Raw genomic sequence first — 15,817 nt, forward strand, 5'->3', positions numbered from 1 at the left:
AGATTAGGCTAATGGCTAGCCAAACCAGGTCCTGATTTTTATTGTTTTTCAGGCTTATGAATATATTTCTCAAAAATGACATATCAATGTAAAAGAATGCTACACTAGCTAATTTTAAACCTGTACACTTTTGTGTGATGCTGTTTGTATTTTTTTTTTTAACGTACATGTAGGGAGCATAGATAGGCCATTATGTGCTGAGGATAATGAATGTATCAGCCACCCTGGATTTTATTTTCATTTAATAAGCTACTTTTTTTTTTAAAGTTACATCTGCTTGCTTGCCAACCTGCTGCTCTATACTCTTGATTCTCCAAAAATGTTACACTTGTTCACTATTTAGTCCACTATATAGTGAGACAAAACTGTAACCACTTTGAATGTAGACTCCAGGTCTCCAGAATCTTAAAATTTTCACATTGGTTCAGGTGAATGCTATTTTACAACTTCTATGCCATTAATTTTGCATTATAAATGTATTTGCATAGAGTTTTATGGTTATTTGCAAACACAAACAGTAACAGTAATAGCTAGCTGTAGCACTTTGGATGCAGTCTATGGTACTTAAAGTAAGATTACTGGAATAAAACAGTAATAAGATAAGATACGTAAATAAGAGAAATGTAAGACCATTACATTTTTATACAACAAGATTCTAGTCCAACATGTACAACAGCAATAAAAACAACAGAAACAACAGGATAATATAAACTGTAAAAATAATCAAAGCATACTGGTTTCAGTTGGCTTTTTTAAATAGAATGTAATATGATTTGAATTTAATGTGAAACTGATAGCAGTGTATGGGTTTATAAGTAGCTTGATGCACTAAAAGATTTTTTGGACTGTATTATTTCTCCAAAGTGAGGTTGTTCATCGAGCTATCTACAACAGTTAGGATGTTAATTGTTCATAACCTTTTCACAGAACCTCACTTAAAAATAAAACAGAACTTTTCCCTTCAAATTTGAACTGTTTAAAATGAGACATGAACCAGAACCTTCCCAGGTGCTGCGGTGATAAAATACTACATGTGTCCGGAGCTTTCCGTCTGCATGAATTTCTCCCTTTTATGCTCTGACAAGTTTTCAGCACCACGGACAGCAGCAACCATAAATCAGACCATATGTGTGAACAAACAGAGATCCTTCCAGTCCTCCTCGCCTGGCAGGGTTCTGTCCATGGTTCTGAACTTCTAACGCAGCCTTATAACACACATTTCCATTCTGGGCTCGCAGAGATCCAGATTTAAAATGTTATAAGATTCTAAAAATCCCAGATTACCGAAAGGCAGGGGCATTCTCTCTCTGGACTGACAGTGGATGTCTTTTAAACCATCATCCTGGGGCTGAATGCATGATTCTGCACATTCCTAAAGAAAACCTGGTCAAAAGATATTTTTTATTGTAGATACATCACTGTGATGTGTGACTTGCAAAAGCAGTGATAATCTAAATATGAATATCTACCTAATTATCACCCTATGCTGAAAGATGAAGGGTAGGCCATCATCTTTTGGGATGTGTTTGTGTGTGTGTGTTCATGTGTTTGTCTGTTAGCAAAATATCTCATAAGCTACTGGATGGATTTGAATGAAATTCTCAGAAAGTAATTGCTAGATATACATCTACAATTGACTTTGGAGTCAACGCAATTCAAGATGGCCGCCACAGCCAATCAACCTTGGGAAACATAAATCTGGCTACAACTTAGTCAGTTTCACAGATATGGAAATATAAATTGGTATGGTAATAGCTGGGATTCATCCCAACACTTATTCCAAGTGTGAAGAGATTGCGCAAGAGCTTTGCTTAAAACATTACCATTAACTCATGAAGACAGCTCAGTTTGTCTGTTAGCAAAATATGTCCTGCACAACTGAATGGAGTTTAATGAAACGTTCAGGAAATAACCAATAGCTGTACCTCTACAACTGATTAACTTTTGGAGCCAACCCAATTCTGGATGACCGCTACAGCCAACTGACATTAGAAAACATAAAAATGGCTCTACTTCAGCTAAAAGTTAAAGTGGTAGTAGCTGAGAGTTATCCTCATCGCATACACTGAGCGTGAAATAGGACAAGGAGTGAGATCTCGCGCATTATAGAGGTTTACCCGACACCAACTCGAACTCCGCTGTTTCTCAACTCAAGATGCGCAAAGTTTAAAACTCCTGCGTGAGAGGAGACGGGCGACGCGCATCCCTCGAAGGGACGCCAGGCCTTTAATTTACCTTTACAAACCCTCCCCTCAGCCCGCCCCCACCGTGCCGAGCTACAGTGGAGAAGGCGGGCCGGAGCGTCAGTGTGGGAGAAATCCGGCGGCCCGTCAGCAGATGCGCTGAGAGAGGCGAGCTGAGGCATCCACTCATCCGGAGGGAAGGAAGGAAAGGAAGGAAGGACCGCTGGCTTTTATTTATTTATTTTTTCCCCCACCAACCGCCTCATCCCCGGCATCAGCATCACATCAACCCCCCGGGGGGTCACACACTGCTACTGCTACTGCTGCTGCTGCTGCTTGGAAATACTCCGGTCTGCGGATGGAATTTCGCTGTGGAATATTCTAATTTGGCATATTTGCGCTCGGACTTCATCCACCTCTTGTCTGCCTCCACCAAAACGGTAGGAACAGCTCAGAACTGGTCGCTCCTTGTTTTGATCTCTTTTTAATAGTTTCTCCCAAAAGATGCTTAGATGATGAAACTGGGGTCATTTTCTACACATTTAATGGACCGGTTTGTAGCTGAGATGGGGGGGTTCATTACGCGCGCATGCAAGTTTGAGAGCTTTTTACGCACAGTTTGATGGCGAGAGAGAGAGAGAGCGAGAGAGAAAAGAGGGAACATTTCGGTAGACTGTTGTTCGGATTTGAGTGAGTCCGTTCGTATGAGGGAGACGGAAAGTTTCCGCTGACTTGAACGGAGACAAGCAAAATGCCGCAAACACTAAAAGAAGAAACTGCAGTGGGATGCTTCAGACACGGTTTCTCTTAACTGTAATGCCCGACTCGTGAAATTTTGCTTCAAAAGGAAAGATTAAATAACAATAATAATATCAGTGCGGGGTTACACAGCATGTTTGTTCATTTTTTTTTAAACAACATTAATAGATAGAGGGTGAAACAATATTAGGAGGACTAACGTTGCCGGGTTTTGCTCGGCTTGTGAAACCATGCCTGCCGTAGGCTATAGCCACACCAATAATATAATAATAATAAGAATTATTATTATTATTATAATACTGTTTCTGCAAGAACTGAGCCCACATTTCCGAGCTACCCAGTCTGCAGTTATTGCTGACCTTTTGGGCACCTCCATTCCCAGCAGTTACGCATCAGAACGAGACTATTTTTAACTGCAACATCGGAGATGTTTGACAGGAACACATCCATTTTATATGAGAATAAAACCTGGTGGCTTAACACTGACACGTAGGGCTGAAGTTTGTGTGTGTCTGTGTGTTTAGGTAGAGATGGAGGTATCAGCGACTAGGACTTAATGAATATGTGCAGTTTTTTTCCATTATCCGCTTGGTCCCCTCCACCCTAACAGGTCCGGACACACTCCCCCCCTACTCTTGTCTGCTGTGACTGATGTCGGATTAAATCGTTCCTCCAGGCTGAAGCTCGGTGATAGACAGGAAGCTCAGCGAGGACTGGAGTCAGGGTGGTCCCCTGTGCGTGATGGGGGACCGGGCTGCATTACAAAAACATGCCAATAAATCCTGCTGCAGCGAGGCCGGACGCCTCGATGCATCATTTATGGGTCAGTCTGTGACAGCAGCCGTGCGGGTCATATCATATCCTGCGCGCTACTCAATAATTCAATGTGTATATCCGAGAAAACGTGGCCTTACGCTAACAGAGTTATGACAGAACAAACTAGCGGACGTCACAGTGAGTTGTCCAGGTGAAATATTTTGCTTGCTACATTTTTTATTCACAGAGATAAAAAACAACTTTCTGTCTTTCTGGATTCCTAAATTTGCCCTGAAGGGTAGCCAGAGGCCATCTTTCATTTCGTGGCAACTCTGTCAAACAAAGTGTCAGTAACTGAGCTGTAAAGTTAGCATATCACATTATACCAGTTTGTATAAGCCTACTAACTAGCCAGGAGTGGAGGAGTCCCGTATATTTGACGCTTAATTTGTGCGCCCCGTTTTACATCAGTACGGGACGGGGCTTGTCCCGTATTTCCGAGCTGTCTTGAACGCGTCATTCCCCCTTGTTTAAAAACTGAGGCGGAAACGGGAAGTACAAACATGAGTTCAAACCCGTATCTGGCAAGTCTCAGGGAAGAAGACTTCAAAGACAACCTTAAGGTAAATATTTTCTATAGGGCACACGGTGGCCTGGCAGCTGCAGACAAACAAAACCCCCTGTTCTTTCAGAACAACCAGAGACCTGCATCAGTTCTTTATATCCCAAACATCTCCAGAGGCTGATATGGTAATGCAAGCTTTTTATCTCTGATGGTCTGATTACGTTAGATTACACGTGTGTCTGCCTATTTATTAGCAACCAACTGTAGATGTATGAACCATTACTTGTAACTGAACGACATCCCATAATTTTCAATTAGGGGATGGAATTTTATCTGTCAGCTGAAGGCAATATAATAAAACCATGAATAAGCAAATGAAAAATATATTGTAAATACCACAATAATGCAAATTTAAGAACTTTACAATATATTGCAAATGTATACATTTTAAATGTATGACAATACTCTGTACAATTACTCTTGAATAGCTTCACTGTGTGGTCTAAATTGGCTGAAAAAATAGCTAAGAAAGCGAATAATTACTGCTCCGAATGTCTTGTTTGGGTCTTGGTGGCACAATTCAGGGATTGTCCACAACAATAGGCAGCTTATGCAGCCTTATTTTTTATCTATAATTAGCAAAAAATGTATTTTCGTTCAAAAGTAAATACTGATATCAGGCTTAACTTAACTGGTAGGCATCTTTCACAACAACACTGAGCAAAATACACCATGTAAAGTTAGCTTATCACCACATCATGCTAGTTTGACTTAGCATACAAGCTAGCCAGCAGGTATTCCATTTTTGACATTAAATTAGGTATTTACTTTGTAAATGTCAAGTCTAGGATATCAATAGGAAAAAAAAAAGAAAAAAATTGATTTAACATTGTGGTAAGCAAGCACACGCTGCTTCTGAGGAATAGTAGCATTGTTAGCATACTCTACAAATCTATAGCCTCCAGGGACACCTGATATCTCAATCAGCCAATACACACAATGAGTCATGCTAATTGAATAGAAGCCTGTCCAGTTACTACACCGAACTGCCATCTCAGGTTTCATATGCAGCTTTTCCTATTCACGAAACGCGGCAACTAATCCGCTTTCTATTTACAGTCGATGCTTAGTGGGTTGGGCTGACATGGTGGTGTTCAGGTTTATTTCACTGAACAGAACCTTTTAACCCCTGTTCTTTCTCACTGAATCGCTTTTAAGACAAAGACAGTCATCCGTCCTAGCAACCCAGCGTTGTCAAAGATACACTCATGTACAGGAGGGACACATGTGAGCACACACAGTGCATTAGCATAGGTATCGGTTACCTGAATTCAATAGCTCGCCTGCTGCAGCAAGATTAACTATTCAGGGCAGGTGGTTAAAGGGCCTATTGTGTTTCTCCATTCTGTGCTACTGTCATGATTGGACAATGCATTTGTCTGGTTGGCAGCCCGCTGCCGAAACAATCACAAGGGCAAAGGGCTTGAAGAGTACACGCACATATAGGGTTTCTCCATGTAAATCATTTGTAACTGGGCAAAATTAAACAAAACTGTAGGTGTACAATGAGAATATGCTAGTGCACTAGTTGAAACAGGGTACAAGCTAGCAGAAGTACAAGCTGACCAGCACTTGCTAATGTTTCCTAATAGTGCCCTAAAGGTTTAAGGGAATTATTTCTACTTGTTGGAAAAAATTTAAAAGGCAGCGGGATTCAAATATGAAATGGCCCCATCCTAGCATCTTTCTGAATCACCGTTTATGATTGTAATCCCCCAAAGACATGCAAATGAGAAAGAGAAAAAGAAAGACCGGTGGTGGATAATTAGTCATATTAATCAGGATCTCAGCAGGCTCTTACAGATAGCAGCCTAACATTTAAAGCTAAACACATGCTTTGGCTCACCTCAATGGATTTGCAGTAGTCGTGCCGTCAACAACAACAGTCTCTGAGCTTTATTTATTTGTTTATCTTGGTAGTTAGATTCGTAAATTGAGAAGTTAACTCTTAGGTTAAGCTTAAACCTCTGAGCGATTATGAGAGGTAATCTTCAAATGAAGTGAGTAATTGGTAGAAATTGTTGCATAAAATGCCTTTAAAAGTCTAATCATCAGTGATACTGGTTATTTTGTTGTATTTATTGGACACATAGTGAGTCAGAGCTACTTTGAATGAGGTTCTCGTTGTCTTTTTATTTTTATCTAAACTCATAGGGAGGTTATTTTTCATTTTGTGCTTCCTCTGTTCTGCATGCTGAATCAAACCTCTCTGACTGGGTTACAGATGAGGTATTTGTTGCAGAAGTCTTTACCCTTAGGTTAGATAAAAGCTATCTTATCCCTATTCATGCGTTTAATCATTTAGTGCTTTGTGTATTTTATTTGGAAATTGTTCTACTGTTTTACTAGTAACATAAATGAGTGTTGATTTTTGCTTTTAGAATGTATTCATTATGTCTTTGTTATGTTTTCCACAGGTCCTGTTCTACCTGAAGCTGAGTACCAAACCATGGGGCATAGAACTGGACCAACCACAGTCGTTACATGCTTCAATCCAGGAAGTCGTCTCAAAGAAACATCACAAAATACAGCTTTAAATCACTGACAGAACACTCTCTGGATCACCTTCATCATAGCACTTTCACTGATCCACTTTGTGTGGAAACTGGATATTTGTTTTCCTATAGCTCTTTAAAGACTTGGCTGACAGAATTAGATTCCATTCATTATCAACATTAGACCTGTCTCAGGAAAAAAAGCAGATATTAGACCACCTCCTTAGTCTAAAAAAACCCCAAAAAAACAATCTTTGTGGAATATAACATTCAGCAGATAAACCCTGGAGCTAAACTGTAATCAAATGTTATCACTTTGAGGATCTATTCCCAGTTCCAAGCCTTCAGTAGCCCTGCTTTTCTCTACGATGCATCCAAACGGCCTGGCTGGGCATTTTCTCATGCTGCTAAGTACCATGCTGGGTCTAAGTGTAGGCTTGGAGTTTACTGGCTCAGAAGGTCAGTGGGCTCGGTATCTGAGATGGGACGCCAGCTCCAAAAGTGATCTGACATTTCAGTTCAAGACCTCAGAATCAGAAGGCCTGCTGCTGTACTTTGACGATGGCGGTTACTGCGACTTTCTGCTCCTCACCGTGTCCGAGGGCAGGCTGCAGCTTCGCGTCAGCATCGACTGTGCCGAGACCACCATCGCGTCCGATAAAATGGTCAATGACAGCCGCTGGCACTTTGCTGCCGTCAACAGACAAAATCTGTGGACTGGCTTAGCCGTGGATGGCCAGACCAAAACGGGAGAAGTGCGGCCCCAGCGGCAGTTCATGAAGATCGTTAGTGACCTCTTCCTGGGAGGGCTTCCAGGGGATATCCGCATGTCGGCCATCACCCTGCCCTCTGTCCGCGAGCTTCCGCCGTTTAAAGGAGTTATCACCAACCTCAGTTATGGGAATAAGTTGCCCACGTTAATCAATAGCCAAAAAGTGCGATTGGAGATGATGGGCCTCTGCACTGAGAACCCCTGTGAGAATGGCGGGATCTGCTCACTGGCAGATGGAGAAACCTACTGCGACTGCTCCAAAACTGGATTTGTCGGTCGATACTGCACTGAAGGTAAGAGAGCTGGCTCCTGTGTTTTCTGTGTCAGGCACTGAATATTGATTAAAGTCTTTCTTTTAAAAAAAGAAAAAGATCAGAAGGGTTGTCTTTCAAATGTAACACTGACCTAACCCAGGTTTGCTGTCTTGTTCCAGGTATTTTGTAAAAACACGTCACATCATCCCCTGCTGTTGCCCCTTTCCACGTGTAGTCTGTGAAAATCATCTCGTCACGTGGCTTCAACCTCAACAAAAAAATCTCAACACAGACCATAAAAATTTGACGTAATTCCATTAATTGCCTTGCTATTTTTATTGTAATTTGCGCCGCATCAAAGTTTATTTCAGAAAACGCCTCGAAGAATGTGGACTGTCTGCAGCAATGTCGTCGCACATCAGCGTTATTTACAGAGCGTATGAGCAGCTATACTCCCTTATGTTTGAAATATTTAATGCAGTTCTTGCAGGACAGAGAATCTGAATATTTCTTCATGGGCTGTTGCTCAGACAGCTAAGAAACTCTTCATATTTCACGTGGGAGTTAAATTGGAGTTGATGTGCTCAGCATTTCCTCTCCCTTCACAGTTATTACATTTGATGAGGCAGTGGTGGATACGGTATTAGCTGATGTGACTAAAATTACAACACTGAGTTTTCTTTCTTTCTTTTTTTTTTCATAAAATGTATTTGGATTTTTCAAGGTGCTGCAGGGACGTAAAGGTACAGGCAAAATTTGGATGAGAAATCCCTTCCTCTCTATTTGTTTTTTTTTCTCTCCCTCCTTTTGAGCTGAGGCCATCTCTCCTTTAGGGAGTGTAATGAGATGCAGCTCTTTGACAATCTTCTGCCCTTTTCTATCTCCACACCTTTAAGGCTTAAGACATTAAAAAAAAAAGCATTCTTTCTTGTGGATAATCTCAGATAGCCCAATGACAGTGATATAATAGGAGTTATTTGCTGTTGGTGTTTCTCTTCATTTCCAGACCTCATTTTTTTTCACTAGGGTACACACAACTGCTTTCTATTTCTTTATGACACCACTGCTGCTGGTTTCAGGGATGTATGTGCGTCCTTCAAAACCCACTACTGCTTCTAGAGCAATGCCAGCTGATTCAAAGACCAACCTTCTTCATTTTTTTTCTATTTTGGTAATAATGGCATAATCCAAAGCATTCAGATTTTCAGATATGAAGCCGTACACAATTTCACTATAATTTTGCTCACATACCTTTTTTTTCTTCTTCATGTATATGGATTGTAGATAATAACTTCGTGTGACCAGACCCATGTTATATTTCCTCCACTGCTGACCCACTTCCAGTCTAAATCTGACTGACAGGGTTTAAAGATGACTTCATTTTGCCTAAAAAAAAAAGATACAGGGATGCTCACTGTAGCACTGCTTGCAAGCTATTTTAAACTGCTTTTAATACAGTTACGAAATTAAATATGTATTTTTAGTGGATGTTTTCTTTATTTTTGTGAACAGCTTTTGCAGTGTTTGGTTTCCTAATATACCCCAATGCTCGCCGCTAAAATGAAGCTGTTTGGAGCTTAAATCTCGAGTCTTGCCCGTGGCGTTGTTCAGAGCAGCACGCAATGTGCTGGTTGCAGTTCAGCCAGGCGAGCGGAGTGGACTTGACCTCTTTTCACTTCATCCCATTTGCTCACTGCCTGTGTTGGAGAGTCAATAGAGAAGCAGTAGGTGGTCCATTTGTCTGAGAGCTTATGGGAGGGAAGTATGATATCTTTGTGTAAAAACAACACGGGTTTTTAAGAGTGCGATTAGGTTTGGGCAGGGAAAGCAGGCTGTCATTTCACAGCCTCGGGGCAGAGGAACTGTGGTGAGTGGATTCACCACTGGCCTCTTGTACCCTAATTTGTCCCAGGAGATGGTCCGTCAAACTCAAGCCACCCGTTATTGGCTTCCGTTTGTGTCCAACTTTCTTTTTCAGATGCATTCAAGCTGACATTTACTATTTGTTTTTCTCTGGTTTACAAGGGTTAAAACAACAAAACCAGGAATGTAGTCACGTTGGTTCTCTAGCTGACCGCTGCTCTATTCTGCTTCCCTGCTAACTGATGTGGCTGATTGTTGATTATTCCACAAAGACTGGGAACTATAATTAGGGGGGATAATGAGAACAGAGATGGCTAATTTGCCCAGAAAATGCCTGCACAAACACCACCATCAGCTCAGATCAAACTGTCGGCAAATAAGACACAGTTCTAATACCATTAGCACCACATGTCCACAAGTGGTAGGTACTTGTTGTTTGAGCGAAATTTGAGCGTGCTGAATATTTTCAAGGGATATTTAGAATGACGGCAGTCTTACCATATGAACAAGTGCTTGGCGCACCTGTCTTTGTCCGTATACTGTGATTACACTGTGCATTAATGAGCAACAAAAGCAATCTGTCAGACCTGTGAATATTTATGTTGCATTATAACACAGTGTGGTCCGGACCTCGCAAGCATGCACTGAAATGCAGTTGCATTCACAGCCTCGCACACAATTGGATGTATTAACGCAGACAAAGCACCTGAGCTGCTCGTTAAAATGGGCAGATGGCTGTACGGCGCGAGCGGCCCGAGCCTTGAAAGCATTCTGCCAGCCGTGCTCCTAATGGTAGCCCGCCGGCTTGGAAGAGAAATGCAGGGAGTGATCGGAATTAAAACCTGGGATGAGGAAAAAAGAAAATGAGCACCAAAAGCCTGTTTGTGTTTGTTCTAAAAGACCTTCCCCACACTGTTAGCTTGTCTTGGATTCATTATAGTTTCAGAAGGTTCTTCACTCTTAGGCCCCTTTTGCATTGAATGACCCCGATATGGCCTTCACAACCTATACAACCTATTAGAATATGGCTGAATTGCATCAAATTTAGAAAACCTCCTTCAGTATGAAGGCAATTACGACACTACTACAATATGCAGATGCCAAATAGGTTGTTGTCGGCTGTTTTCTGTGTCCCTGAGATGCTCTCTGCATTTTATACACCAGCAGCATGTTACCATGATAATCCTACATTGTACACCCACAATTGCTCTATGCCCTGGGCCCCCTACCTGGCACGACTCTCTCGAAACACATCAGAATACAGTTTTGCTCTAGAAGATCACACCACACTACCAAGATACTACCGCCACAGGTATCATGTCTGCGCTAGGTTGTTTCCGTGACCTTCAGTGCTTTTTTTATATGTGGGAGGTTTTTGGGCCTCTGCCATCAGTTTTAGCCTTGATGCGAAGAAGGAAACATCTATCAGAAGCATAAGAGGATGCAAATGAAGGGGTAAACAACCTTCATCGCATTTGTTATTCTTCCTTCTTTGTCTAGCAGTCCTGACCACAATGAGAAAAAGCGCTTCTTACTCTGGTTCCTTAAGCCAAATGAGTGGCAGCTGAGCATGGTGCGGTATTTATTGGTGCATAGACAATTATCATTGGTCATTGTAGTCACGTGCTGAGAGCGTGGTGTGATCCAGTAGCATGAGCAGCAGCATATGTGCTTTGCAGTAACTTTCTTGGAGCACTGTTGGCTCTGTGTAGGTACAATGAGGGTGTAGCTTATAACTGTGGCCAATATGGCATCATGCTCCACTCAAGGCACTGATTAGCTGCCAACCCCAATAATAAATCCCCATGATCTTGCTATGGAAGCTTTGTGCATGATTAAAGTGCTTCAAGACCTTTCATGCTATATGACACGTAACGAAAAGACCAGTAAGGTCTTAGTACTCAGAAAATCTTGCTAAGACTCTGCAAAGATCATTTTGGTTAATATTTCACGTTACAGCAGGGTCATCATCCAGTATAAATGGGATCTTATCGCCTTCACAAGCCTTTTAATTTAGACAACAAACAAATGGTTGTTCTTTCTTGAGGTGAGGCAGGATATTTCTGGAAGAGTGAAAATAAAGTTAGTCGCCACTCATTCTTCCTAACTTTGGTAGAGAAATCCAGAGCTTTTTCAGCATTTCGTTTTCTCATTAATTTTTAAATGGTCTCATTTTATCGAATCATCTTTAACAAAACCTGCTGTTATGTGCTGTGTAAATATCAGGATCGCTCATGAAAAAGATCTGGATATTGAACCTAATTCTGTTCAATTAACTCAGCGTTGGTGACATTTTGAAGTCTGTATGCTTTCAGGTTTTTCCATTACATTAAGAGCTGCAGAAGGTCAGTGTTGTTTAATGAGCATGTAAAATGAGCTACGTTTTGTCTTTCAAAACCCAACCTTCTGCATTTGAAATGAACATTTGTTAAAAAAAAAAAACATGCCGTGACTTGACAAAAGGTTTTTAATTGAAGGCTAAAACAAGCAAACTGTTAAACAAGTGCTGAAATTGTGCCTTCGGGCTTAGCTCTGGGGATTATTAAACCGACATGGAAAAAAAAAAATGACAGTTGCAATAATCTTACTACAAAAGTAGGTCAGGGAGGGGAAAAAAACGGTGCAGAGACTTGCCTGATTCCAGTGCAGAGGGCATTTGTGTGTAGTGCCCAAGCAGAAAATTATGTTTGGATTTGAGTGCTGAAGCTGCTGGTAAAATAGAACAGGGGATTACGCTTAGACCACATGTCCACCGCAGCACATTGGCTTGTTCTGAGTGCTGTTGCATCAAGACAAAGGGTTTAATCTACATGGGAAACTGAGCAATTTAACAAGCATGCAGAATATGCACATTTATGAGTGCAAGCGTTTGCGCTGTAAGAAAAAAAAAGAACATGTACCTGCTGATGCAGGCACATAAATTGAGTGGTTCCAAGCCTCCAGTTCTTGAGAGCTGGAACTGCTGTCCATCAGCTGGCCTCTATCTCACAACCCCCTTCTCTTCCATGGTTTTGTCCTTCCTTTCCCTCCACCAATGTCATCCTCCTTATGTGGGAGGAGAAATCACATTCATTTTAAATTCCCTAAAGGAGACGGGAACAAACGTTGCCCTCACCAGCCGCTGCTAAACACTTTGTCAGCCTGTCCCTCCTTTCGAAAGATATTTGTTCTGTCGAGTTTGTTAAATTTAACTTTAAGCGTTAACCCAATAGTGTCGAAGAGAGAGAGAGAATAAAGGTGAAAAATCTCTTGCTATATCTGGTGATGGAAAACAGGCCAAGCATCTCTGCAGCCTGGACAGAGATCAAGTCACTGCACCAAGTCAAACAATGGACTGCTTTTTGTCTAGTTGATCTAAAACCTAAAATGTCTAATGCAGTTTGTGTTACTGCAATTAGGAATTTTTTGTCTTGATGCTCTTTAAAGATACTATATAAAACTCTCAGAAAAGGAGTTTAACATTGAATATTAGCATATTAAATGTCTCGGCGTAGCCCAGATGCAAAGGGTCTCCAGTTTGGTGGGCTATGGATTGCATAGCTGCTTTTTGTCTTCATGTCTCATTAAGCCAGGTCCTCCAGCAGGGACTGGAGTAGTTTGCAGCTGAGCGTAAAGCAGTCAAGATGAAGCGTATGCTCCTATGCTCCTTAACTGGAAAAGGGTGGAATGCAAACTCCAGGTTCGAAATAATCTACACGTGGAGGAGTTTAAGTATCCAGGGGTCTTGTCCATGTGTAAGGGTAGAACAAAGAGGGAGACTGATAGGACAGTTGGGATGGCATCTACAGTGACATGGTTGCTGTAGTAAACAGCTCCTCCCTAGGAATAGGATGAGGAGTTGAGCTATTAAGGAGGGGCTAAAAGTAGAGTTGCTGCTCCGCTGCACTGAAAGAAGAGGTTTGACCATTTGGTAAGGATTCTTTCTAAATGCCTTCCATGAGAGTTGTTTAAACAGGACAGATTATATTTCATAGCTGGCATGGAAATGCCTTGATTTATCTGATAAACAGGAGGATGTAGCTGGAAAGAGGTAGGGGAGCATAAGGTGTTTTCTCCCATAACCCAGTCAAGCATAAGGGGCATAAAATGGATGGGTTAGAAGAGTACTACAAGCTTATGAGCTTGTATTGTATCTATATAAACAAGCAAACCCATCCCTGGTTAAAGGGTGTTCATAACTCAAATGTTCTCACTGTTTTGTACCTTTTGATGCTAGCAGGCCCTATGGGGGCTTCACTGGTGCTGCTTAAGTAGCCATTAACACATTTGTTAACAAACATCCACTCTGATTTTAAGGGCTCTCAAAATGTTCTTGTTTGCATTTTTGCCTGAGCGTCACTAATGGTACATGTACCACAGTATGGTAACCATGTAGTTGGATTATAAGGAGTCACGTGTATGTTGCTGAGCTCACTCAATGACCTCCTCCCTAAATCATGCTGGCAAATGTGACCCCGATGAGCATTTTGATCACAAGCAGTGAAGATGTGACTATTATTTTAAATTGTCATATCGTATTGTTAAATGTCCCCATGGACCTCACAGTGAGCATTTGTCTGAAAAAGTTAAAAGGAAGCCTTTATTTTAGGTGTTCAAAAACAAACAAACAAAAAAAGAGGTGGAGAAAAATAACAACATGGGTCTGACAATAAACATCTTGAGATCCACAAACCTCACTACCCCTTAAATCCTCAGGATTGTGGATTTATGTCTCCTTTCAGGGTGTGAGGAAACCTGTGTGATCCAAGATGTGGAATATTAATGTTACTGTGCAACAGTCGAAATGTGAAAATAATTATTCGCCAAAGGAGTAATGTCAATCTGACTCCCAGAGAGGACGGGACAGATGAAGTGTTTGGTGTTTTTCTTTCTTTTTTTTTAAATTTTTTTTACAGGGTTTTTTTTAAAGAAATGAACGTAGCAATTTTAATCAGGCATGTGAAGGTGCATCTCTTTGCTCCTTACATGACAGCACAATGATTTACAGTGTGAAATGTTTTGCATGTTAGCCACATGCAAACACAACAGTAGTGTGTTGCTAATGCCATGCTTCTCTTTGCTTCTCTCTCTTTTTGATCCTGTGACAACTTCACAGCAGTCCAGAGAAAACCAGGTGAGTCTCAAGGGGAATTAGTCAGAACTTCAGTGAAATTATAGAACCACTTCATGTTGGGTTAATTATTCATATTGCAAGAAAAAATATACCTGTAATCCAATAATTCTCTAATGGCCAAGTATGCAGTAAAAATATCTACAGCTACTTTATACACAGTTTTGCTCTTATTAGTCATTTCTGTTTTCAGTTTAATGAAGCTTTCAGATGCATTTTTATTTGGGAAAGCTTTGATTTTAGTGTGATAGTCATGGTTTGCCATCATGCAAAGCATGCATAGTGACAATACAAGTGCAGTATTGGTGTGTTGTTCTCACTTCTCTCTCTGCTCCTGTCTGATTTTCCTCTTGAAGAACTCGCACACCTGAAGGCAGAACAAGGTACTCTCCTTTTTTTGTGTCATTCTCTGTTATTTTTGTTCACTAAACTCCTGGCTTGGTTTTGGGGTGGAAATTTACACCATGTGCCTCCTCTGCCCGTTCATACGAATTTGTTGGGTTGACTGCTCCCACCGCTGCTGCAGAGAAGTGGGCGGGTGATTATGTGTGCATGGCTGCATGGCTTGTCCCGCATCACATGTTTCTCTCTCTTTTTCTTTTTTTTTTGTTGCATTTGCTGTGTCTCCTTAGGCCTGCTTCATCCAGGTTTCTTTGTGTTACATAACTGTGTACTAGTCTCAGCTCCACAGCAAACATGCAGTGACACTGTCCACTGTTTGGTGAGGGTGGAGAAAGAAATCACCGGGATTTGGAGAGACGCTTTACACGAGGCTGGAGAGGCGTATTAGAGTTATAAATAAATAGAGTGAAGAGGATGCATCATGGTCAAGTTCATAGTTAAAGCAAAGTACAGGTGCTGGTCATAAAATTAGAATATCATGAAAAAGTAGATTGATTTCAGTAATTCCATTTAAAAAGTGAAACTTGTATATTATATTCATACATTACATACAAACTCATATATTTCAAATGTTTATTTCGTTTAATTTTGATGATTA

The 15,817-nt window shown here is 41.1% G+C and overlaps 1 protein-coding gene across 10 annotated transcripts in view; it reads left to right on the forward strand.

The window, feature by feature from the left end:
• Positions 1-2,295: 2,295 nt before the first annotated feature.
• LOC108231818 (neurexin-3b) overlaps positions 2,296-15,817 on the forward strand; it is a 373,487-nt gene continuing 359,965 nt past the window's right edge. For all 10 annotated transcript variants that reach the window (XR_005234499.1, XR_005234500.1, XM_037981501.1 and 7 more), the window contains exons 1-4: positions 2,296-2,623; positions 6,741-7,883; positions 14,803-14,820; positions 15,174-15,200. Coding sequence is in view for 8 of the 10 variants with exons in the window: in XM_037981501.1 (XP_037837429.1) it covers positions 7,187-7,883; positions 14,803-14,820; positions 15,174-15,200 (742 nt within the window). In the remaining 2 variants the exon portion in view is untranslated. The remainder of the gene's footprint in view (positions 2,624-6,740; positions 7,884-14,802; positions 14,821-15,173; positions 15,201-15,817) is intronic.

The sequence above is a fragment of the Kryptolebias marmoratus genome, linkage group LG19, assembly GCF_001649575.2.
Source record: "Kryptolebias marmoratus isolate JLee-2015 linkage group LG19, ASM164957v2, whole genome shotgun sequence".
NCBI classification, from domain to species: Eukaryota; Metazoa; Chordata; class Actinopteri; order Cyprinodontiformes; family Rivulidae; genus Kryptolebias; species Kryptolebias marmoratus.